We start from the raw sequence: 24,504 nt of genomic DNA, 5'->3' as shown, positions 1-24,504 counted from the left end.
CCAGAGAGCCCAGGGTCTTTCAAAAAACGCAATAGCAAAGAGCTTGGAGCTCCAGGATACTACAGAAGGAGCAGCTGAAGGGACAGCAATGGCAGGCTGGCCCCACCTCTACAGCCCCTTGGAAGGAGAAGGGAGGTGCAGAAGTGTGCAGGGAGGCCTGGTGGCTGGAGCAGTGGTGAGGCTGGGAATGGCGGTTGGACAGGAGACCATCGCTGTGGCTCATGCTGATGGGCCTGCTACCGGTATGTCGGGGAAGCATCCACCCTCATTGCTAAGACCTGCCTCGTGGGGACATGTGGAGACTGCTGGCTGGCTGGGAGGTGGGAATTGCGGAACTGAAGTTAGGGAGTTGGCTGTGGAGGGCATCCATTAGCAACAGGAGCAGCCTGTACCTTCTGCGTCCCTGGGGGCACATAAACCCCTCTTGGCCAGCAGCTCAGACGTCCCAGGTGCACAATCCAGATGCTGCGCGGGATGCTGACTGCAGAGAGGGCAGGTACAGGCAGTAACAGAGTCCTTGACTTCGGCCAAGGTTAGTAAACCACATGCCCTTTGAATAAACCATTGCATTTGTCAGGCGGACATCTGCACATCTGTACTATTCACTGGCCTTGGCAAACCAGGACAAGGGAAACACTCATTGGGGATCAGGTCGTAACCATCCCAAGCTGTTTTTCCACCCTCGGGGGAGGGGGAGGGGGGTGGGGGCTGGATGACACAGTCCATGGGCTGGTGGGACTTTTGCCATACAAACAACAACTCGATGTGCCCCAGCGAAAGAAGGGGTGACTCTGATGGTGATGAACAGCTACCAAGGATACGGAAAAGCAGTTGGACACCTTGCCCAGCCCCTGCCCAGAGGTCTGGGGAAGGGTCTAGTGGAACAGCTGCTGTTGGCCTCAGTGCTCTTCCCTCACACTACTGCCCTCTCGTCCAGGACATCAACTATACAGAGGCCTGCACAGAAGCAGGATGGGGCCCCTGAGCAAGGAACTTGAGGTGCCTGAGCAAACAAAGGCATCCCGGCCCCACCCAGGAGAACCCACGAGCTGTACAATGGCTCGTGCAGCCCAGGGTTCTCCCACAGGGAACAGGGGTGCTGCCTACCACGTTTCAGCACCCAGGGATAAGGTCCTCGTTCACCGAGCACCTTCTAATGGAATTGGTCCTGTGCTGAGGCCAGAGGATGAGCCACACCCTGCCAGGCCCTCCAGGGGCTTGATGTCTACAGAGCGAGGCAAGTGGCCGCACCTCCCACAGCGGGGGGGCTCAGGGAAGCCCACAGGGAGGAGCTAATGTTGGGACTGAGGCCTTAGGATGAAAAGGGAGAGTAGAGAGCTGAGAAAACAGTGCAAAAGAAACAAAAGGCAAAAGGGAAGTGGCAAAGGGCATGGCGTGGCAGCGGGGAGTGCAATCTGGCTGGAGCTAAGGGGCTCTTCGCATGGTTCCTTTGGGAGCGTGGGGTGAGGAAAAGCAGCTAGAGACGCTAACAGGGCCCGTGTGCCACTCCTAAGGAGCCTGGGCATTATCTTCTAGGGTAATCTTCCCAGGGGCCCAGGGAAGTGATGCATATTTGCATTTGGAAAAAACTGTGCCTGCAGGGGGAAGTACAGACTGGAACAGGGGATGGGCATGGGGCACTGCCCAGGGGAGAAATGGGAATGGCCTAGGCCGCTGGCCATTAGCTCTCTTTCTGAAAAGGAAACCACAGAGAAAGGCCACGGGCCAGTTCTCCTCACCTCCTCTCCACCAGCCTCTTTCTGTCCTTCCCTGGCCATGTCGGGTCCCCTGTCCTCCTGTGCCTTTCAGCTCTGCTCCGGGCTGTTACTGGCAAGCCTGGGGTCCTCTGCTTCACGCACTCGTGGCTCTCTGCATTCTCTCTCTTGCCTTCCGCGTCACTGTTTGGCTCTCTTCTCACGTCTCTAAGGCCCGGGGGTCCCTGGGCAAGAGTCTGCCCAGCAATGCCAGCACAGCAGAGCCCGGCAGAGCGTGGAAAGCTCCCCGACGTAGTAGAGCGCCTCGGTGTTCTCCGTTTCCCCCTGCCAAACGGCGACAGCCGTGCCAGTCAGCTCCCCACACTTTCGCAAGGATTATAAGAGGTAATGTGTCTACAAGGGTTAGCACTGTGCCTGGCACACAGTTGTAGCTACTACTTTGCAAATGGAGAACAAGGAACAGAGAACAAGAAATGAGGCAGCAGGAGAAGTAGTGACTTGCCCAAACTGGTAGTTTTCTAGTCCAGGATTACGACGCCCTGCCCATTCATAGCCTGGGTGCCCAACCCCTGGCAAAGGAGGAGATCTCCCTGTACCGCGTGCCACTCTGGCTATGTCCCTTCTAGAAGGAGCAGCACTGGCAAAAGCCCGAGCCGGGCCTCTGTCTGGTGCAAAAAGACAGGCCGGGCCAGTCAGTCACCACAGACTACTCAGTGGGTAGCCTTGGAAAAGCAGGTCTGACTGTTCCCCAAAAGGCAGGACTATCCTGTTCACAGTGTGACACATGCTGGGCACAGGGCTATGCTGCCGGCCACTGAGCTGGCCCTCAGGAAACCTGGATTGTGTGGGCCTGAATGTGTTTGGTTTCAAAGTTGCCCTCCCCAGCTCAGTCATCCAGCCAGGCCCCGAGCACCCCGAGGCCCAGAGAGCCCAGCAGATGTGCCAAGCGGATAAGCCTGCTAAGAGCAGGCAGCCTGGGTGGATGTAGGCAGTGCGTGGGAATTCAAGGCCATCCAGACAAACGGCTCCTAGGGCCACGCTGTGCTAAGAGGACCTGGCTGTCCTCTGGGGGTCTTCCACGGTGTGGAGGGCCAACGGCCCCTTCTGTCTACTTTGCAAAGCAGAGGGCCTTCTGAGAGGGTTCTGGGAAGCAAGGCCAGGACTCCTGGGTCCTCATAAATCTTTTAATAACAGTAACTGAAGAAAACATTGTACCAGTAAGTCTCACGGTGAGGGTTCCTATTCATTCTGGGATCTTCAACAACAGAAACACCTGAGACTAAAATGCAGCACGCTTAAGTACACAAATTAAGGACCATTTATTTCCAAAGGTGACTGCAGAAACCATTTCAGTACAATCAAAAGGTTTTACAAAACAGAGAAAACACAATTACAAAACACCCCACGAGGTGAGCAAACTGGTGGGGGCACAGAGCACCCGAGAACCAGCCTGGAGAAAACACTCACCCTGCTGCTGTTTTGGGGGTTGCAAAGACTGGTTCTGAAGGGAGCCACTGTGTGTTGGGGGGACAGAGAGGGGTCTGCCCAATGCATAGCAATCCCAGCTTGGAAACAAGGAAGGACAGGGTGGGGGCGGGGGAAGAGGGAGGGGCAGAGGCATTTGCCAAGTTCCTGGCAGAAATAATCACACAGGCCAGCCTATCATGACTACAATGACACCAATATAATTGGAGAATTCCTTTAAAGAGAACACAAAATTGACACCAAAAGAAAGCAAGAGTTTCCAAAACAACAGCTTTGTTTGAAAGGACTTGTTGGTTCTTCATGGGTTTTTTTTTCCTGTTTCGTGCCGTGAGCAGCAAACCAGTGTACAAAAATGTCACAGACAAGAGCAACAATAAGCGACTAGGTTTTCCTGAGCACGAACTGGCTCACTCTATATACACAAGGGGAAGCATCCCTCCCCCTCTCACTGACTCTACCCACCCCAGAGAGGGCAGGGTGGGCAGTGGCGGCGGCCCCTTCCCAGCCCAGGGTCTTGCCATGAAGCCTGTGAGAGCGTTCTGGAAACCCTCCCGTACGCCTGCTCCTGACTGATCCCAGCCAGCATCAGGGCCTTGTCCGACAGCAGCACATGTGGCCCTTTATTCCTCTTCCCCTAGCTCCCCTTCGGTAGAAACCAGTAAGAAAATCCTCTACTGAAGGGGACAGATGATTCTGGGTCAACATCTACAAACCCAGGGAAGTCTTTTTGGCAGAGGGAGGGGGAGAAAGGCCCCTTCTGCCACCCTCTGGGCCGCCAGCTCTCCCCCAGTGCCCTGAGACCTGCTGACAATTTGCTATTTGTGGGGAGCTGCCTGCAAGACACTGAACTACCAATGATCACAAATATCAAAACCCTGCCAGAGGCTACAGCAAAAAAGGATGATATGACAGCGAGACTGAGGTACTGCATGGTAAAGTGCGCCGATCGCCCCGGTTAGCCCGATGACCCTGCAAGCAGCTTCTGTGAATGCTACGAAGTCCAAGGAGAAAGAGAGGTTGCCGACTTGGGGAGAATGAGTCTGTGGCTTCGGAAGCCCACATGCCCTCGCAGCTGACAGAGGGACACGTCACTGTGCCTCCAGGAGGAAGATGGGCCAGATCACCTTTGGTGTATAAAAGCTAATACGTGGGGAGGGGAGGACCGCGGGCAGGTGTGACCATGTCTCTGCTATTCAGAGTGGATGCCACAAGTTGGCCAGCTTGACAGACTGTTCTCCTCAGCCCAGATCCTCGGCCAAGGCTACCTAGGGGTTGAGAGAACACTCTTTTCCCTTCCAAGCGCTGTTTGAAAGGAAACTGTCCTCTTCTACAAACACACTCTCACACATGCACAGAGCTCCCACACACTGGCAAATGGCATATGGAAACTTGGCTGGGGAACCGCCTTGGCACTGACAGGAAAGCCTTGGGGAGGAGTCAGGAAGCCAGGGCCCACTGGTCACTGGGTGTGCACGCTGCGGCTTCCCCCTCACCCCTGCGCCAAAGCCAGGACAGAGGCAGGCTGGCTGTTGGGCAGGTGTGAGGGCTACCCTCTAAGCCAGGCTGCCGGGGCTCTGGCCGGGTTACCTCTCTCCACATGGGCTTGGCCCAAGGTAAGAGTGAGACAAAGACCAGTTCAGATTCCTGCTGCTCCCCAACACCCCAAACACAGGCCATGACTCCCTGTGGAGCCTGTGGACTGGGCCTACTACCTGTTCCTTCGACCTACATGTTTCTGAGCCAACCTGGCCTCCAGAAGCCCTGTGTTTCCCCTTCGTTCCCCCCTACCCCTGACACGTGTTATCTGTCTCTGGAGCGCCCATGCCAGGCATGTGGCTTTCACTTTTTTCTCTCCTTTGGAGCCATGCAAAGTGCCCACCAGAATGGGGCGCTGAGCTATAGCCAGGGCAAAGGCAAGCTTTTGAAGGCATGCCAATGTGGGGAAAGCTCGAGCTGCCTGGCCACCTGGGCCATGCCACAGAGACAGGGGGAAGAGAGGGCCTACACAGTCACACCACTTGCAGCATTCCAGAGCTGGTCCCCAGCTGAGGTATGGATCCTCTGCCTGCAGCAACTCCGTGTCCTAGTAGGGGACAGGGCAGGCCCCCAGGGGCTCCTCCCACGACCTCCTTCCAACCTCTTCTTTTGTAAAGAGGCCAAGGGGGCACTGAGGCCTTGTACATTCCCTCACCAGCCATTCCTACACACAGCAGCTTGATGGCAGGCAGGGGCAATCCAGCCACTCAAGAGGTGCCTCTTCAGAGGGCAACCCTAGGGCGAGAGGCACTAAGAAAAGCTTGTCCCAGCCCTCAAAGAAGGCAGAAAACAAAGGTGACATGTCAAAAGGAGCTCATGGGGAGCAAGGGCACTCAATGTTCTCCCCTCCTGTGCCCCACACCCTGGGGACTGATTGCCTCAATACCAGGAGGCCTCTGCCATAGGGCAGTCCCTCCCAGGGCTGCTTTCCTGGGCCTCAGTTCACTCAGAGAGACTCTCCGCCTTCTGCTGCCTCCTACAAGCCCATTTGCTAAAGTCATGACCACTGAGTCACTGAAGCTCAATGTAGGTCTAACACAGTCAAACCAGAAATACTGGAACTGGCCCAGGGCAACTGGGCTGCCTAGAGTGGGGGGAGGGGACGCTCACCAGAGGAAGCCATTGAGTGATCTTTTCTGCTCTTAAGCAGATCTGTTCCTAGTAGGAGTTAACAAGGAGTCAGCAAATGCCCAGTCCCTGCCTCCCCTCTTGAGGTTCATGGATGACTGAGCTGAAGTGCTTCAACAAAAGCTCCTCCTTGCAACACACTTGAACCTCCTCCGCCCATGGGGACCTGGTTCCTTGGCAGCTCCCTTTCAATCGAGACATGGGCCTTTGAGGGGCAGGGTGGAGAGCATGTGATGCCCCCCACATGAAACAGTTCAGTACTTAGTCTGGCTCCACTGAAGGAATCTGGCCCTAGGCAGGAGCTATATCTCCCCGAAACCCGGACACTGACATACCCTGTAAAACCAAGACATGGATCTGCAGGAACTTCCACGAACGGGCCCTGATGCAAGGACTCTCCAAACTCAAACATTCCCAAACCAACAAACCAACTCTAGCTCATTCTTCCCTGAAGCTGCCTTGGAGAAAGAGAGCGAGTGAGCGAGCGAGCAAGAAAGAACATATGAGAGAACACGTTTAAGGGGCACTCAAGATTAAAATGGTATCTACTATCAACATCAAATTGAAACAGAGTGTATGATTCAAATCACAGTTTTCTCAAGTTACCACTTCTGTTGATTAATTTCTGTGCTCATTTCTGATTGGGATATGGGTCAGTTCTCAGCTCTCATGGGCAGCATTTACACAGGGTCCTGCCTAGTACTGTGTGAATGTCGACCCTCTTTGCTTTGGATTTGTTGCTGCAATAGATCTCCAACCCCCTCGATGGAAACTAGCCCTTAGGCTGAGCGGCGCTCCCACCTCCCACCCCAGGCAGCATCCTGGAGGGAGTGGCTGGTTGGCTGCTTGCTTTCAGTCATGGGACACCAGTGGGAAGAATCTGGCTGGTTCTATTTTGACCATGAGCTGGGAAATCCCTTGGCTCTGGGCTTGCCGCTGGTATAGAAACAAGGCCTCAGCTCCCTGACAGTGGGGGCTGTGCTGCAGACCAAAGGGGACCCCAGCATAAGCCTGGAGGTCCCTGGCAGTGGAGAGATGAAACACAACCCAATCTCATCGCTTCAGTGCCAGAAGAACTACTGCTTGTTGTTCCCTTTCTCCTCAACCAGCTGTTGTTAAAGCACCAACAAGCAGAGTGAAAGAGCCACCGACTCCAATCTCCCCATGTAAGGCGACTAGGAGCAGAGAGAAAGAAGAAAGAGCCAACGGGAAGGAGGGAAAATCCAGCCCCCAGCACTACATCCCAGATTTGAGGAGACATCCTGAGGGGAAGAGCTGGGGAAGGAAGAATAGTGGAAGAAAGGGACAGAGAAGAGGAAAAAGAAATACACCAAACATCCTACTGCCCTCTCCCATGATTTCATCAAGAACTGGGTGTTCTCCAAGTCAAGTTGGGACTTGCTTCCTCAAGGAGAAAAAAAAAGAAAAAAAAAAAAAAAACAAGCACCTTCAGTCTATTTTCTTGGCTGGAAGCCGGAGCAAATCCAGCAGATATTTACACAAGGGCCCAGCCATGTATGAGAACAGGATGACCAGCTTCCCGTGGGTCATGGTCATGAGAGTCTGGTGTCCCGAGGCCCAGATGCGATACCAGGGGCCGTAGAATGGGTCTGAGATGGCCGGACACAGCATGTTGTTCAAATTCACTTCGGTGACCTGCAGGGACAAGGGAGGTAGAGTGAGCGTTCGCCATCCTTAGGCTTTCTCTGGCTTCTGCCAGTTCAGCCATCTCTACCTAATGGGGGACTAGACAAGGAGGGATTGACCAATCCCCACCTGTTCATAAAGGGATTTCTTGTCTCCCCTAGGTTTTCTGAGTGAGTCAAGGCTAAAGCCCTCTGGAGGTGATGGGAGAAGGCTGTCCAGTGAAAAAGCTGTTTGGTTTTGCTCAGAGTCTTGCCTTCCAGTTGGGCCCAGGGCCCACTGCCATTTCTAAGCATCTACTATGTACCTGGTCCCCGCAGAGGTGTTATGGGCTAGAAGTACAGTCAACAGCATGGTCCCTGCTTCTCCATAACTGGCAATCAGTCAACTGGGGGTGATCGGTTTACAACATTTGACCTCAAACCAGATGGTGCTAACTGAGTTTTACACACCACAAGGAGGTCTGAGGAACATACAGAATAGGGGCTGAGTCCTCAGAGAAGATTTCACAAGGGAAGTGGCACCTGAATGGACTCATGAAAGATGGATAGGGGGTTATGGTGAGGAATGGGGTGAGCAGAGCCTTCCTTGGAGGTGGCGTGGCCTGAGCATGGTATGTAGGGTGACATGAGCACACTGACACCTCAATCAAGGATCCCAGTGGAGAACGGCAAGAGGTGAGGGTGTGAACATCATACTGCTGCCTCCCACGAGCACAGGAAGCATTCACACCATTGGCAAGGAGCTCAGACTACCCCCTGGCAAACCGGAGCAGAGCCATACATACACCAGGGTGGGGAACAGAAAATGACTGCTTTTAAAAAGACACTGGGGACATCGGTTACACACCCTAGTCATGCTAGGTCGCGTGAGGCTCCACACGGCTAATGCTGTATTAATGCCACTCGCACGCAAAACCAGACATGCCACTCCTGCCCCAAGGACAGCCACAGCATCTGCCTTCCAAAGCCCTTCAAGCCCGTTCACGTTAAAGACAAGTCCTCACCACCTCTCAGGGAGGTTGGGGCTTTTAATACCATGTCACAGAGAGGTGGAGAACTCTCTGTCCTCAAGGGTAAGGTGACTCACTCAGAGCGGTCGCAGAGCCAGGACTTGAACTTGGGTCTCCTGACCCTCGGCCCCAGCCCCGAGCTCTTCCTACTCACTTTGCCACCGATATACGCCCTTGCACTCAGCAATCCTGGGCTCTGGATGACTCAATTACTGAGTCTAATCATTCTCCACACTTCAGGCAGTTCTAAACAGCCCAGAATACCGCAGGGGGTCCCCAATATCACACTTCCACTGGCCACATAGCTCAGGGCAGAGCCCAGCCTTCAGGACCTGTGAGCAGGCCCAGGATGGACCCAAGGTCAGAAGACTCTCCCAGGCCCAGGGCCAAGGACCTGCCTTCCCGTGGGGTCCACAGCAAGCCACTTTCCAGTGGAAGCTCACTGTTTCCGACCCAAGTGGTCATGAGTGAAGGGCATCCTTGCCTCTCCAGGGATGAAAGAAATAGTCATTACCGAAGGATTCAGAAAACTCTTTGGAGAGGTCAAGGCTGTGGATCATAAATCAGCAACCCAGACACAACAATCTGACATCCTGGCCTTTAGCATCTCGTATTTTCAAAACAAAACCATACACCAGCGCCAAACCAGGATTATCAAGATTTATGGAGAACTCCAAACAGAGGGGATAGAAGGGGATATAACCAAACTTACCAGGCCGAGGATCTGCAAGATGCTGAAGTGATAAAAGAACATGAGGCCAGTTGAGAGAAGAGCCCACTGGAAACTGCTGAGGGGCTCTGGGGTATAAGCACCTGGAGGAAGAGGGGAGATGGTGAGATGGCAGGAACGGTGACCCACTTCTCCTCCTTTGCCCATGAGGGTGTACAGGTACTGAGGACACAGCTGCTGCCTGCTGAGCGTCCCTTTTGCTGATCAGTGACAGCTACTCAAGAGACAGCTTTTTTCTTTATTATAAAAGTAGTACCTACTCATTAAAGGCAATTTAGAAAATGTTAAAAAGTAGAAACAAGATGGAGGGAAAGAAGAAAAACCTCCCCAGCACTCTACTACCAGAATGCGACCACTGCCAACACAAGGGTTTATCGCCTTGGTCATTATCTCTAAGCCTCAGGATTTTGTTTTTCTTTTTTAAAATAGTAATTGTAATCATAATATATATAATTGTATAGCCTTCATTTACCCATTTCTTCATGTTTTTAAAGGCATACGTCACTGAGGAAGTATAGTGTGGTGGTTGAGAATGTTAACTTTGAAGACAGACAGATTTAAGTTTAAATCTTGACTCCATGGCTTACTGGCTGTGTGATCCTGGCAAAATTGTTTAAACTCCCCAAATCCCAAAGAGTACCACCTACTTCTTAAGAGTTGTTGTGAGGAGTAAATGACACAATATATTGAGAGCAAGCCTTAGTTCAGGGTCTGCTACAATGTAAGTGGCTCGATGGGTGTTGGATGCTGTTATCATCATCATTATTTTTCAAATAATTGAAAAATGTACCATATCCAATTGTTGTGCCATTTCCTAACTACTGAACAAATCTCTCCCCCAGGAACACCCAAAGTGATATATTTTCCCTCTATCGTTGCTAAGAACTATCATCCCAGGAAGTTTGGATATAATCCAGAGCTTGCAAAGCAGGCGCGTAGTTTATAGGATGTTGTAGGAATCACTCTAAATGTGGACTCGGAGGGGGGTTCTCAAGAATGAAAGACACCTGGACCCCTCACCCCAAACAAGTATGGGCGACATCACATCCTGGAGTACTATTTTCCCAAGTCAGTCTTTCACTGGTTCATCCATTCATTCGATAGTTATGAGGCATCTAAGTATATTCCAAGCCCTTGTGCCAAGCTTTGGGGATAAGAAGATGAGGAGGACAGGCTCCCTGCAGGCTCAGACTCACAATCAACGTACAACACAGTGTGGATGGTGGGATGACTAAGGCCTGTGCCACCTGTTATGAGAAAACAAGGCTCAGGCAGGGAGACAAAGAATGCTTCTTGGTAGAGGGAGCATTGGAGCGGAGTCCTGAGGGACAAAAAGGACTTCAGGAGGGGCCTGGGCATTGCAAAGCAGCAGCCTGCATGGAGGCAGACATGAGTGAGGCAATCCAGAGAGCCATGGGTAAGACACAGGGGAGAGTGTGACGTGGGCAGTGAGCAGGGGTAAGACTAAGAGGTTGGCAGGGCTTGTGTGCTCCTGGCTGGGCCACGTGGCACATTAGGAGCCATGCTGAGGGCAACGGGTTTCATCTCGTGCGACAGGGCGATGAGCTCAAATGCCTCAAGTCTCAGGCAGGTGATCAGAAGTGTGACCAGGGTCTAAGAAACATCAGGGGATGCCAGAGACAGGCAAACTGGAGAGCCTCCACCCCTTCTAAAGAGGGCAACCACCACTCAGCTCCCTTCAATCACTGCCCTGTAAGGATGTGGGCCCAGAGTTGCTAGTTTTTTCACTTTTGTAAGAAAAACCAGAAATATGAACTTTTATGTGGAATTTCCTGATTTTTTTTAACTGTTGATGACTAATTCAAAGTGTTTTAAGAATGTTCAACAGACCAAACAAAACATGGCGTCTGGATGGATTTCAGCCCACGGGTGGCCAGCTTTGAGCTCTTCTGTAGAACCACAGAAATGCAGCGGCAGGTTAGAAGCAGGAAACTGATGTGATCACACGTGTGCTTGTGCAAGATCACCCTGGCCAGTGTGCAGGGGGTGGGCTGGACCAGAGAGAGAAGAGACAGGGAGGCTGGTAAGGAGACTGTTGCAGGAGCCCAAAGACAGAAGAGGACGGCCTTGGAAGGTAACAGCAGTGAGGCTGGAGAAGAGTAGGAGAAAGAATCACTAGGATGTGGCAGAAGATTGGATGCTGGGGGGTTAGGGAGAGGAAGGATCTTGGAAGACCCCCAGGATTCTGGCTTGGACATCACTGGGTTGATGGAACCATGTATTGTGATGGAGAAGAGTGGAAAAGGTGGATTGGGGCAGAAGATAAGGAAATGATGAGGCCAAGTGTAGATATGTTGAAATTGAGATGTCAGTGGAATATTGTGTGGAAATGTCTCTTTGGTGGCTGGCTGTACTCTAGGACATAGAATGTGGTGGGTGAGAACATGGGTCCTCAAGATGGACACATGGAGGTTTGCAAATCCTGGCCCCACAACTTATCAACCTTGGGGCCTTAGGCAAGTCTCAATGTGTCCTAAACTCAGTTCTGCTCATCTATAAAAATGAGGCAGCATTGCCTAATTCACAAGGTTGTTGGAGAGATGCGATGCATGTCAAAATTATAGTACTGTATCTGGGACTTCAGAAATGCTGATTATTTTCGTAATTATATGAGTCACAAACTCAGTGAGGAGGATGGGGCTGAGCATCCAGATGTCAGTGTCATCAGCACACAGTGCTAACTGGAGTCATGGGAGCATACGTAGACTGAGAGAGGAGGAAGGCCAGGGGCAGAATGCCCAGGAACACCACGTAAGGAGGGGCTGTGGAGGGGAGAAGAGGAAGGAGATGGGGTGACTAAAGCCAGGGCCAGGGGGGATCTTTTGTGGGGAAGCTCAGGCTTGTTCTAGGACCAAGAGGCAGGCTCATGGCACAACCGAGTGATAAGGCCTTTGAGGACATAGATCTCATCCCTCCATTTTATAGATGGAGAAACTGAGATCGGGAGACGGACAGTGTTACGGCCAAAACTGTAACAGTGGAGCACTGGGGAAACAGACTCGCAGACACTGCCAGGGGACTGAATGCTCGATGCAACAGCCACTTGTCTAGACCTCCAGCATGCCAAGTTGGGTTGTCTCTTTCCTGGTCTGCCTACCCCTCTCGACCGAGCACACCTCAGGGTCGAGGGCCACATCGGGTCTGTTGCCGCCTTCCTAGTGCCTAGCACAGTGCTTGGTGTGTGAAAACGCACTGGCTGTCCACTTCGGGTGTGCACCTTCCTGTCTGCAGAGTGCGTGGGCGCCGTGCTGTCACCCACACTGGAGAACAGGGGACCTGGAAGACCGGCAGGCGTTCAGGCTGCCACCACGTAACCCAGGTGTCCCCTCCCTCGCCTTTGCTTGGCTCCCTCTAGCGGCAGCAGGGCAGCAGTGACAGGCCCCGCGGGCCAGGTGGTGGCGGCAGGCAGGGCGTGGGCGTGTGGAGGGGAGTGTCCTCAGCTAGGAGGGACAGCCCTGTCCTCATCGCTCTCCTCCCCCTTACCCCCTTACCTTATGGGAGGAAAGGAACACTCAGATACCACCAGGGGACACATTTCTCAGTGCTCTCACTGACCCTTGCCCAAACCCCCACTTTCGTACATTTCATTCTATGTTGCATCATCCCTCCCATACCAGACTGTTAGTTCTCTGAGGGAGGGGCTGTTTCTGAATCACTTCTTCATGTCCAGCACCTGGTACACAGTAAGCACTCAAAAAATAATCACTGCCATGGGTGAATGAATGGCACAGACCTTGTGGAGAATCATAAAAGTATAACGCTTTGGCTCAACAATCCTACTTTGAGGACCACCATCAAATACCTAAAACCCCCAACAAACCACCCTTATTTGCACAAAGACATTTACACCCATGCTATCTATAAGATTGAGAAACTGGAAGCAAACCAAACAGGGAGATAAGTTAAGTAAACTATGGTACCTAAATATTGTGCAACCATCCATTGCCGTTCAAATGACAACCAGACAAACTATGTACCTGTATGGAAAAGTTCAAGGGTAGCAATGGCAAGTGTAAAAGACAGAACACCAGCCAGTACACAGATGATGGAAAACATAGCTTAGTAGTTCTTAAAAAAAAAAAAAAAAAAAAAAAAAAAAAAAGACCTTGGGATCAAACAGCCTTGGGTTTGAATCTTGGCTCTGCCACCACCTATAAGAGTGACCTTGGGCAAGTTGTGCTGCCCCTTTAGGCCTGTTTGCCTGTGTGTGGACTGGACGTAATATCTACCTCTCGGGGCTGGTGAGTGGAATAAGAGAGAAGCAGATGGCAGCTGCTATCTTTACTGTGGCAACCACAGCCACCCAAAATCTTATAGAAGACTGGGGGAGGAAGGAAATCTTGTAAAGAGGTGATCTTCTCTATGAAGGGGAACTTGCACTGTGGTTTCCATCGCTCTTTCACTGCTGTTGGTTCTTTTCTTTGCAAAGCTGATCAAATATTCAATGTCTTTGAAAAATAAAGTACCCTGAGAATAGATGATCCAGTCTACATAGATATATGCAAATTGTATGCAAACACACATCATTCTCTTTTCTTTATAACCTGGATGTGGCCCCTGGGATAATCCCAGTGAAAAGCCAGTTTTCTTCTAAAAGAAAAGAAAAACTTAAGCACTTTCAGAAAAATTAAACACATAAAACTTTTTCCTACTTTAAGAAAAAAAAATGTGACATTTTCTGCTAGCATATTCCATCCCAGGAGGAGAGAAGCACGTCAGCTGCAAGGGTAGGGGGAAACCAAGATAATAGCTTTGTCTAAAATCGATTTCTGCCAGAAGGAAGTTTTATGAGCCCTGGGAAAGAAGTCAAGTGCACCACCAGTAGCCAAGATCGATCCCCAGAAGCCTCCCAAGGGCCCTTTCTCTCATCCTTTAACCACACTGAGGAAGGACTTACACCAAGGAAATGAGCCCAGGCAGGGTGGCATCCCATTCTCCAATCTTCTTCCCACTTCCTTCAACTCCCTCGCTTATTCACGCTACCCATTCATTCAACATCTACTGAGTCCACACTGGGAGCCAGCCTCCATGTCAGGCAGTGGGATAAAAAGTCAGAGACAGGTCCTGCCCTTGAAAACTACCTAAAGTTTACAAATAAACACCAAGGTACGAGCAGTAAGTGATGGGGACGCTGAAGAAGGGTAGCTGCACAAGATGACAGCTGAGGTAAGTTTTGAAGAACCAAGTGGAGTTGGGGTAGGGGCTTGAAGGAAGGAAGGTACACTCCAGGCAGAGGGTAGAGCTTGAGAAAAGATGTGGAGACATGAAACAGCATGTTGTTTGTGTGCAGTTACAAGCAGTTTTGTGTTACTAGAAAGGAGAAAGGAGATGAAGCTGAAGAGACAGGCAGGCGGGGCTGGGTCATGAAGAGCCTTGTTTCCATGCCAGGGAACTTGGCCTCCATCCTATACACTATGAGAAGCCACTGAAAGGTTTTAACCAGGGGAGAAAAAGGTCAGATTTATGTCTCTGCTAGCTAGACTGCTCTGGCAAAAGTGTGGACAATGGGCTGGAAGGGGACATGGCTGAAGATAGGTTCAGATGCTGCCGTAGTGACATAGATGACTTGGCAATTTGTCAGACATGAAGGAGACATCAGGGTGACTTCCAGGTCTATAACTTCAGTGACTGAGAGGAGGTAATTTAGAGGCATGCAGGTTGGGGTATGCTGGCACTGACGCCTATAGGCCACCCAAGCAGACATCTCTAACAAGCTGTTGATGTCCAAGTCTGCAGCCTGGAAACAGAGCTTATGGTGTCGATAAAATTGACAAGGAAGAGTCCACAAAAATGAGATTAAAGGTCCAAGGACAAAGCCTGGAAAACAGCAACACTGAAGTGGCTGGTAGAGGGAGGAAGATCTACAGGAAGGCAAGAATGAGGACAAAATTAAAGAGGCAGTTGCAGAACTAGTGGAGAGGTGTCCTGGAAGTCAAGAGAACATTAAGTTTCAAGAAGAAGGAAAGGATCAATAATGTTAAGTGCTCTATTAATTATACTGATCAATAAATAAGGTAGCCACTTGCCACATGTGGCTGTTTACATTTAAATGAATTAAAATTAAATAAAATTAAAAATTTGGTTTCTCAGTTACACCAGGCACATATGCCTAGTGGCCACCATACTGGACAATGCAGAGATAGAACATTTGCATCATCATAGAAAATTCCAGCAGGAACATGCTGGAGGGGTACAGAAAAGTAAAGACAAACACTTTCACTGCGTTTGGCAACATGCTGGTCACTGATGATCTTTGTAATAGCAATTTCAGGAAAGTAGCAGTGCAGGAGCTGAGTGGTAAAAGATGAAGAAAAGTTTTCTAGGTGTGCAAGGTAAGGAAGGGAATTCCAGAAGGGAACAGGATATGCAAAGTCACAGAGAAGTCACTAGCCTGATTCCCTATATTCTCAATCTCTTCTCCGAACATTCCCCCTTCATCCTTTTCTTCTTTCCCAACCTACCTCTCCCCACAAGGAACCTGCTTCATCTGTAGCCCTCTAAAGCAGTGATCCGTCTCCTTTGGCCCATGCGTATAGCATGGGTACCTTTTTTCTTTTCACTGCTGTTCCTGACCACTGGCCCTCCATGCTCCCTAAAGCCCCACCACTACTTCCCTTTACTGTTATCTACAGACATAGGGGGCACAGCCCTCGTTGTTTGAAAATATTATTAATAGTACCAGGCTCGGTACCACTCTCTCCAAATCCACTCCTGTCAGATTTCTTTCAACATGTACCTAGATGAAGCTTTCAGGATCCTGGTCTGTCAGTTCTTTGGCCTCTTCCCCTCAATGATCCTGTCCTCTAGCACACCTCAGGCTCATGGCCATGCCTGAGACTTAAATAATTAGGAACATCCATATCCCCTCCCTAATGTCAAAGTCAAGCTTTCCCTCTTCAACTATCACTTCTGTCTTTCCAGCTCACTTTTGCTAACCATGACCCCAACACTTCTTTGGCCCCATGGGATGGGCAATCTATTGGTCTTGCTATCTGTTTGCTGTTGCTTGTGCCTCCCACTTCCCTCCTTAAATTCCATGGCCCATCATTCTAATTATCCCCTGCATACACCTTTGACTCCACTGTTCCTCTCACCATCGTACTCATCTGGGAAAAAAAAACCCAGCGCTGACTGAATCACAATCTCCTCCTCCGCCTTGTTTGTCCCTGCACAGTGAACGTGGCTGCAGAAAAACAACAGTGCTAACTGTTCTTGCTTCAAATTCGTGATCACAAACCTCAAGTGCATCCTTCATGTTGCCAGGCAATCATACTAGACTGGCCCAGTCCATTCATTCTCATACACTCCTGGGTCACAATTTAATATCTTCTCCTCTCTTTTCAAACCTTTAATACTTCTATTCCATCCTCACTCTCAGATGATCCCTGAGAATAAAAGGAATCAGACAAAAATTTCCACAAGCTCTCAGAAACACATTTAACCACCTATCTGCATCAGTGCCTGAGATGCTTTGCCTACATCCCCCCCTCCTGTTACCACAAATGAACTGGCCAGGGTCCCAGACAAGGCCAGCCTCTCCATTTGTATCCAGATTCTGTCGGTCCCTCTCACCTACTCAACAACATCACTCCAGCCACTGCTTCCTCTTTCTTTTACACCACAATTTCTTCCTCTCTCCAGGATTACTGCCATTGGCATATAAACATATAAACTGCAGGCACTGTAATAGCTCCCATGCTAAAACAAATAAACCGATACTTGACCTCACTCCTTCCTCCAGCCACTTCCTCACTCCTCTGCTCCCCTTCACAGCAAAACTCCTTGAAAGAATTGTCCAAACCTGTCCTGTACAAAATGGTAGCTACTAGTCATACGTGGCTACTGGGCACTTGAAATGTGGCTAGTTTGAACTGAGATGTGCTGTTAGTGTAAAATACACACTGGATTTCAAAGGAAATCTACCAAAATATCCTGGTAAAAATTTTTACATTAATTATATTGGAATGACAATATTTTAGATATATGGGGTTAAATAAGATACATTATTGAAATTAATTTCACCTGTTTCTCTTACCTATTTTTAATGTGACTACTAGAACATTTTAAATTACATATGTAGCTCTTTTTTTTTTTTTTTTTTTGAGACAGGGTCTTGCCCTGTTGCCAGGCTAGAGTGCAGTGCTCGATCATAGTTCATTGTAACCTCAAATTCCTGGACTCAAGCGATCTGCCCACCTCAGCCTCCCAAGTATTAATAGTTGGGACTACAGGCGTGCACCACCATGCCTGGCTAATTTTTCCTTTTTTTTTTTTTTTTTTTTTTTTTAGAAACGGGGTCTTGCTATGTTGCCCAGGCTGGTCTTGAACTCCTGGCCTCAAATGATCCTCTTGCTTCAGCTTCCCAAAGTGCTGAGATTACAAGCATGAGCCACTGCACCTGGCTCACATATTTTTATTGGACAGCAATGGTCTATACTCTCTATCTACAATTCTTCTCTTCTTGTTCTCTCTTAAACCCACTCTAATCAGGCTTCCCTTCTTCTACCAAAACAGCTCCCACCAAAGTCACAAATGACCTTTTCATTGCTAAACCCAGTGGCCAATTCTCATCCTATGTACCCTCAGAATGAAACAGGGCAAGATTAGAGGCAAGGAGAACTGTGAGGAATCTGTTGCAATATTCCAAGTCAAGGATGATCTGACCTAAAGTTGGGGCAGTAGGAATGAATTTGAGAAATGATCAGGAAGTACAATTAACAGGATGTGGTCAGTGACTGGATGGGGGCAGGGAAAGGATAATGAACTAACAATGAACTTTAGACTTCTAGTCTAGGTAATGAGTGGGCGGTGGTATACCATACAATAGGATGGGGAACATGGGAGAAGGTGCAGGTTTAGAGACAGGGAAGAGAATGACAAGTTTAGTTGCTGACAACAATGCCATCCCATCTTTGGTGCCCTCTAAATGAGATACCTCTATTTCTAGCCTTTGCAAGCCATAGTTGCCCAGAAGATACCTCAGTGTGGCACAACCCCAAGATGTCATGATTATTTGCTTCCCCATCCTCAGCCACTGAGCACAGGCTCAAGTCAGGATTCCCTTCATCCAGGCATTGGATCAAAAGAATGTATCCTCTATTCTGTTTACTATACGAGGAAGTGGAGGATGTCCTGGAGTGGCTGTTCACAGGGAAGCTCCATCCACGCCAGGCTTAACCCTCAAAGTGTGTTCCAAGGGCTGCCCAGCCCTCCACACTGTGGCTAAGGCAATTTAAAGGCCCACTTTCACCCACAAGGATCAGAGAGCCAGTCCTCTGCCAACAGCACACAGGGCGAGGGCCTGAGCTGGCAAAGAATCCAGCAGGTGGGCCTGGCATGGCAGAAAAAGCACTGGCGTCCAGAGACCCAGATGCCAGCTTAGCAGTTGCTATGTGACCTTCCGTGTGGATGCAAACCTCTCTATGCATCAGTGTCCCTCTTGGAAGAAAATCCCAGGTTCCCTCTATGTTGAAGGAGCACTGTAGGGATAGAAAAGCTAACAGAGCATGCAGATACCCTGGAGAACAGTGCTACTTAAGCACAATACACCACTGTGCTGCATGCATGTTACACAGTATTAACTGGGTCTCTGGTGAGCTTTAAGCAAGGGGAAGCCAACTCTTGGATCATCTGAGGCAAAGAAGTTTCAACTTCAATCTGGATCAGAGTGCCCTTAGGGGGGTGGGTGCCTCTCAAACTTGAATGCGCATCAGAATCAGAATCCCCAGGAAGGCGGGTTAAAACCCAGCTTCCTGGGCCCTACTCCAGAGTTTCGGATTCAGTAGGCCTGGGGTGGGGCCTGCACTCTGGAATCTGAGAATGTGCATTAATAACAGGTTCCCTGGTTATGCTGACACTGCTAAATCCAGGGACCATACTTTGAAAAGCACTACCTTAGAGAATGTGTAGAAAATGCAGATTCCTGGGCCCTGTCTTAGTGACTTGAATCCAGGAGGTGTGAGTGGGCCCTGGAGTCTCCATTTGAGTAACAAGAGCCTCAGGGTGATTCTGACGCTTGGGTCCTCTGACCACACAGGTGAAACACTGACTTAGGGGGAAGATATAGCAAGAGACCTGGGAAGAGCTACCAGTGAAGGGGTCACAATCCGACCAGGTGTGAGGAGCAGTGTCTCTTAGAAGGTGATAAAATTAAGGCAGAAAATACTCAACTTAATCCTTTGCTCCCACAAAGGACTCCTGAGCCCCAGGTACTTCCTCCTCAGCAGGGAAAAATCTAAACTCACCTACCCACCCCTTGGCACAAGGCTCAGCCCTCAGCCAAATTTTCAGATCCCCAAGCTCCTCCCTCATGCCTAACCCCTCAGAAGCCTTCAGGATTTACCTGAGTTCAGTACACTTTCCCCTGCTCCTGCTGACCAGTAAAGTGGAACAGGGAAGCCCCTGAAAGAGAACTTTCCCTGCATCCCAACACTAGCAGGACAGGAGGGGCAAGGGGCTCACCAGGATGGAGGAAGAACAGAAGATCCCACCTGGGCCCTGGCGTCAGTGTGACCTTCGGGCCAGTTCTCGAGCTGTCACTGGCCAAAGAGCTTTTGCTTTAATGGGTCCTAGAAACTAACTGGTGGGGGTCTAATCCCAATCCTCATCCTCCAGGAGATGAGCTAAAAGCCCACTCACAAGAGAGGTGACTTGCCCAGATCAAATAACATTGGGGTTCTTAAGCCCCAGTTTCCTGAAATGTCATCAAAGGACATCAGAATTGCCAGCAATTCTGGACAACTTTCTTACTGAGTTATCAAGCTTCAGAAGGCCACTGCTCACCAATTCTGAAACAAGAGCTCCCTCTAGTGCAGCAGAGAGGGGTTTCCCAGCAGCCGGGAGGCAGGGAACCCTCAGGCAGCCTGGGGAGATCAATGGACTCCTCAGAAAAACATTTGAAATGCACAAAATAAAAGGCAAACGATTACAAAGAAAGCCAATGATATGAAAACACAGTTACCAAAATATTTTAAAATTTTGTAATACAACAATCATGCTCCTTTATATACGCGCATTTAATCACAAGATGTAGCAGCAAGCCTAATAACTACTATAATTTCAAAGCAGTGGTGAGCATAAACAGTGTTCTGAGATGGCTGCCGCTACTGTGATATGATAGGAAGCCATCTGTGATTGCTGATGGCAACGAAGTCACAGGTAGGACTAATACCACTGGTGTTTGTTGCCTGCGTTCATGTGCTACATTTCCGCTAGAGGCCAGGGAAAATAAAGACGTGATTTCCACTCCCATTCAAGTTAACGGGCCCCTTAAATCCTATTTGTAGACCCCAGGCTAAGAACTGCTGCCTACACGAAAACAGCTACAACCAACCAACCAAAAGGCATCACGAAGACGAAGGAGCTCTCAGAGGGGAGTCCCAGATTGCATCGCTAGCCCCGCAGGCAGGACCAAGCTGCCGTCCCACAGCTGTGCAGGCAGCCCATCCCACGGCTGACTTCCCTCCAACCATCCTGCTACACCCTCCGGCAGCCCGGGGACACCTGCCATGCTTCCCCAGAATGTCCCTTTCACCTCCTCACCCTAAGGAACCCTGGCTGTCCCCTAAGGACACTGCTTCTCTCGCTGACTTCTCTGAGCAGAGGCTGTTCTTTTCCGTCCTGTTCCTGCAGTGAGCTTTTGTGGGGGGACGGAAGTTGAAGATTCCTCTAGCCCTCTGTTATCACTCCTTTTACTCTTCCCCTTCTCTCTTTCTTTCAAGGTTCAGCTCCTCTTCTTCGTCACTGTCCCCCATTGTTGGCCTCCAGGTCACTGTCAGAGTCATCCCAGATCACTGTCACGTGGTTTGCCATCTTCCTTTTTTCCTGCCAGCATTCTAGGTGATTTCATGAGGGTGCCCCTTCCAACACCCTAACTTCGTGGCCTCCCGAACCTCCTCAGCTCTGCAAGTGTGCTCCACCTCACCACCCACAAGCTGCCTTCTGTCACCACTCGGAACCACCCTGCCTCTGCTGGAATCATCTGACCACAACCTCCCATCGTTTCAGCTTTCATATCCCCATTCCTCCTACGCACATGCCCCTAGACCTCCTTGTTACCTCTGATCCCTTGATGCCCCTTCCCACCCCGCATGGAATTCCTCCTGCTCCCCAGTTGTCTCCTAGCCTCCCTTTTACATCAGCGTGGACCCCATGGCCTTGAACTCTGGCACTAGCACCTTCAACTCCCTGATGGGAAGGGGGACTCCTCATCCCTCTCTCCCCACACTCTACCTACCTTCTCACTAGCTCATCCCCAAAGGGTGGCTTGCTAAAGGTGAGAACCTAAGAAACTGCTCAGTCCACATTTTATTAGATTAGTAGGCAGGGTCATGGCACACTGGCAAGCAGAAACCATACCAATTATAGCAAACAACTTATATAGCACCAACTGTGTGGGAGGTACTGATAAGGGCTTTACATACACATTGACTCGTTTCCTGCTCATTACAACCCTATGAGGAAGTACTGCTATTATTCTTGTTTTACAGGTGAGGAAATTGAAGCACAGAGAAGTTAAGGAACTTGAACAAGGTCACACAGGTAGGAAGAGGACCAGGATTTGAAACCAGGCAGTCTAGCTTTGTAATGGGCAGCATGAACTTTTCATGGTGTACATCTCAGCCAAACCTGCCTGTTCGGGTTGGTCTGTTCGCCTTCCTCTCTGCTCCAGTTTCTCAGTGCCTCTGACAGGGCAGGAGATAAGGTGGGCCTGCTCTACACATCCAGCCACCTTAGATTCTCTGGGTGCAGAGCTGGACGCTCACTTAAGCGTCAAGTCCAAAGTTGTAAGCTCTAGCCCAGCCTGCCAGGGAAGCCCTGCACTGAAGGTACTGGGTGCTTTCTCAGCTAATAATAAAGTGCCACTCTGTCTCCCATTCGCTAATTGTTCCTTGGGTGACCTGCCCTTGGTCAGAAACCTGAAAGCAGGAAAGTGCGTGGTAGGATTACCAAAACTCTGTACTGAACCCCGAATATCCCTCGCTTTCTAGATCTTTAACAACATTGACCCTACTTACAAAGCCCCAGCATTGGATAGATCCCCAAGTCAGATGTTCTGCTCCTCCACTCAGGCTGCTGAGCTCTAAATGGGGTAACCATACAGGCCAGTGGAGAAAAATGCATGGATGCCTATTCTAGGGGGGGGGGCCTGCAGTGCTAATCACCAAACTTCTAGAGCTATATTGCCCAATACAGTAGCCTCTAGCCACACTTGGCTATTTAAGTTTCAATTCAGATTAATTAAACTTAAAATAAAATTAGAAATCAGCTCTTTAGTCCCCCTAATCACATTTCAACAGTGCAGGAGCCACATGCAGTGAGTGGCTACCATATTGAACAGAACAGATACGGGATATTTCCATCATCACAAAGAATTCTCTGGACATCACTGAAAGAGTCTAGACTTATCTCCTTCTCCATTTCCCACAGCACTTACTCCTCTTATCATTACCCTTCTCAATCCACCAACAAACCCCTTCCATTCTCAGCAGTTGTCATCACCTTATAATTTGTCCATTCCCCCTTTCTCCCTTGGACCTTCAATGCTCTCTCCCCCTACTGGCTCTCATCTTATCATCTGTACATGCCCAGCCTCAGGTCAGAGAAAAAAAAGAAAGGAAAGGAGAGGGAAGGGGAAAGGCAAGTAAGGAAGGAGGAGGGGAAGGGAAAAGAGGGGAGAGGAGAAACCCTTCCTATGGCTCTATAACGCCCTTAACTTCTTCCTTCCCATCCCCACTTCTCCAAAAGCCTGATCTTACTGCACCTCTCAGATCCAACGTGCCTTGGTTACTACTAATTTGGAGAAAATTTCTACTACCCTAGTCCTGGATTGCTCTGACCTTTCCTGCAATCTCCTTACACTCTTCTTCCTCCGTCTACTATTACAGGTTAATGTTTTCCCAGCCTTTTTTCTAAGTCCTATTTCCTGCCTGCCTATGTAGTTACTCCAGACCAACTCATCCGCTCTAATGCTTCTATCCACTACATCTAGACTAATGATACCAAAATCAGCCTCTAGCCCAGACATCCCTGAATAGCTCTAGAATATTCTATCCTGCTTCCTGAACAATTCAACCCAGATAGCCTAGAAAATTGCCTCAAATTCAAGTAAAATAATCTTCCTCTTTGCTGTGACCTGAATCTTTATGTCCCCTCAAAAGTCATGTTGAAACCTAATCACCAGTGTGATGTATCAAGAGGTGGAGACTTCAGGAGGTGATTAAGTCATGAGGGTGGAGCCCTCATGAATGGGATTAATGCCCTTATAAAAGAGGCCCAAGGAGGCCTGTTTGCCCCTCCCACATGTGAGGACTCAGTGAGAAGATGCCATCTATGAGGAATGGGCCCTCATCAGACACTGAATCTACTGGCATCTTAATCTTGGATTCCCAGCCTCCAGAACTGTGAATAATACATTTCTGTTGTTTACAAACTACCCAGTCTATGGTATTTTTGTTACAGTGGCCCAAACACACTAAGATACTCCGATACTTCCTAAAACATACTCCTTCCTTCTGTGCCTCATCTGTTAGTGACACTCCACCCAGTCACCCAGGCCAAAATCCTGCAGCCTCATAGACATCACTCTCCACCTATTCCTATATCATCTTAATTCCAATAATAATTATTAATTTGATCGATATCTGTCATTAGTTTAACCAATTAAAACAAAAATAAATATCCAATCTTAATTATATAGCCTCATCTCCTAAAAAGATGAAAACATAAGACTACTGCCACCTAGTGGCAAAACATAGACAATTAGATATGCCAGTTGCTACACTCAAGCCATATCAAAAATCCAAGGAGAAAGGCACATTAAGGAAAATGTGCCCTAGGCTGCCTAGGGAAGTCACAGACACCTCCAGAGAGGTAGTACCCCTGAGCTAACTTGTAAAGGAGGACACTGAGTTTGCCACATTCCAGGTAGAGAAGCTAGTGTGTACCTGGACATAGAGAGGAGCAGGTTGGACAAACCTGTCAGCGGATCTGTTCATTTAAAAAGTGATGAGCCAGACATGATGGTGCACACCTGTAGTCCTAGCCACTCGGGAGGCTGAAGTGGGAGGATCGCTTGAGCCCAGGAGTTCAAGGCCAGCCTGGGCAACATAGTGACATCCCTTCTCTTTAAAACAAAACAAAACAAAACAAAACAAAACAAAACAAAACAAAGCAAAACCATCCACAGAAAGTGAGAAGGCGAAGTAATAGAACTGTTTGTTGTCTAAGTGATG

At 49.4% G+C, this 24,504-nt stretch overlaps 1 protein-coding gene across 15 annotated transcripts in view; it reads right to left on the bottom strand.

Moving 5' to 3' along the window:
* The window catches only part of TMEM164 (transmembrane protein 164), a 171,380-nt gene that overhangs the window by 10,380 nt on the left and 136,496 nt on the right, over positions 1 to 24,504 (bottom strand). For 13 of the 15 annotated variants that reach the window (XM_045538886.1, XM_045538875.1, XM_045538871.1 and 10 more), the window contains 2 exons: positions 9,233 to 9,333; positions 3,011 to 7,520 (listed from right to left, as the gene is read on the bottom strand). In XM_045538886.1, coding sequence (XP_045394842.1) covers positions 7,314 to 7,520; positions 9,233 to 9,333 — 308 coding nt within the window. In that variant the 3' untranslated portion in view covers positions 3,011 to 7,313. Of the gene's footprint in view, positions 1 to 1,773; positions 2,040 to 3,010; positions 7,521 to 9,232; positions 9,334 to 24,504 lie in introns of those variants that run through there. The other 2 variants (XM_045538874.1, XR_006731794.1) reach the window with 2 other exon arrangements.

The sequence above is a fragment of the Lemur catta genome, chromosome X, assembly GCF_020740605.2.
Source record: "Lemur catta isolate mLemCat1 chromosome X, mLemCat1.pri, whole genome shotgun sequence".
Classification (NCBI taxonomy): domain Eukaryota; kingdom Metazoa; phylum Chordata; class Mammalia; order Primates; family Lemuridae; genus Lemur; species Lemur catta.
This window is presented reverse-complemented; position numbering and strand designations above follow the sequence as displayed.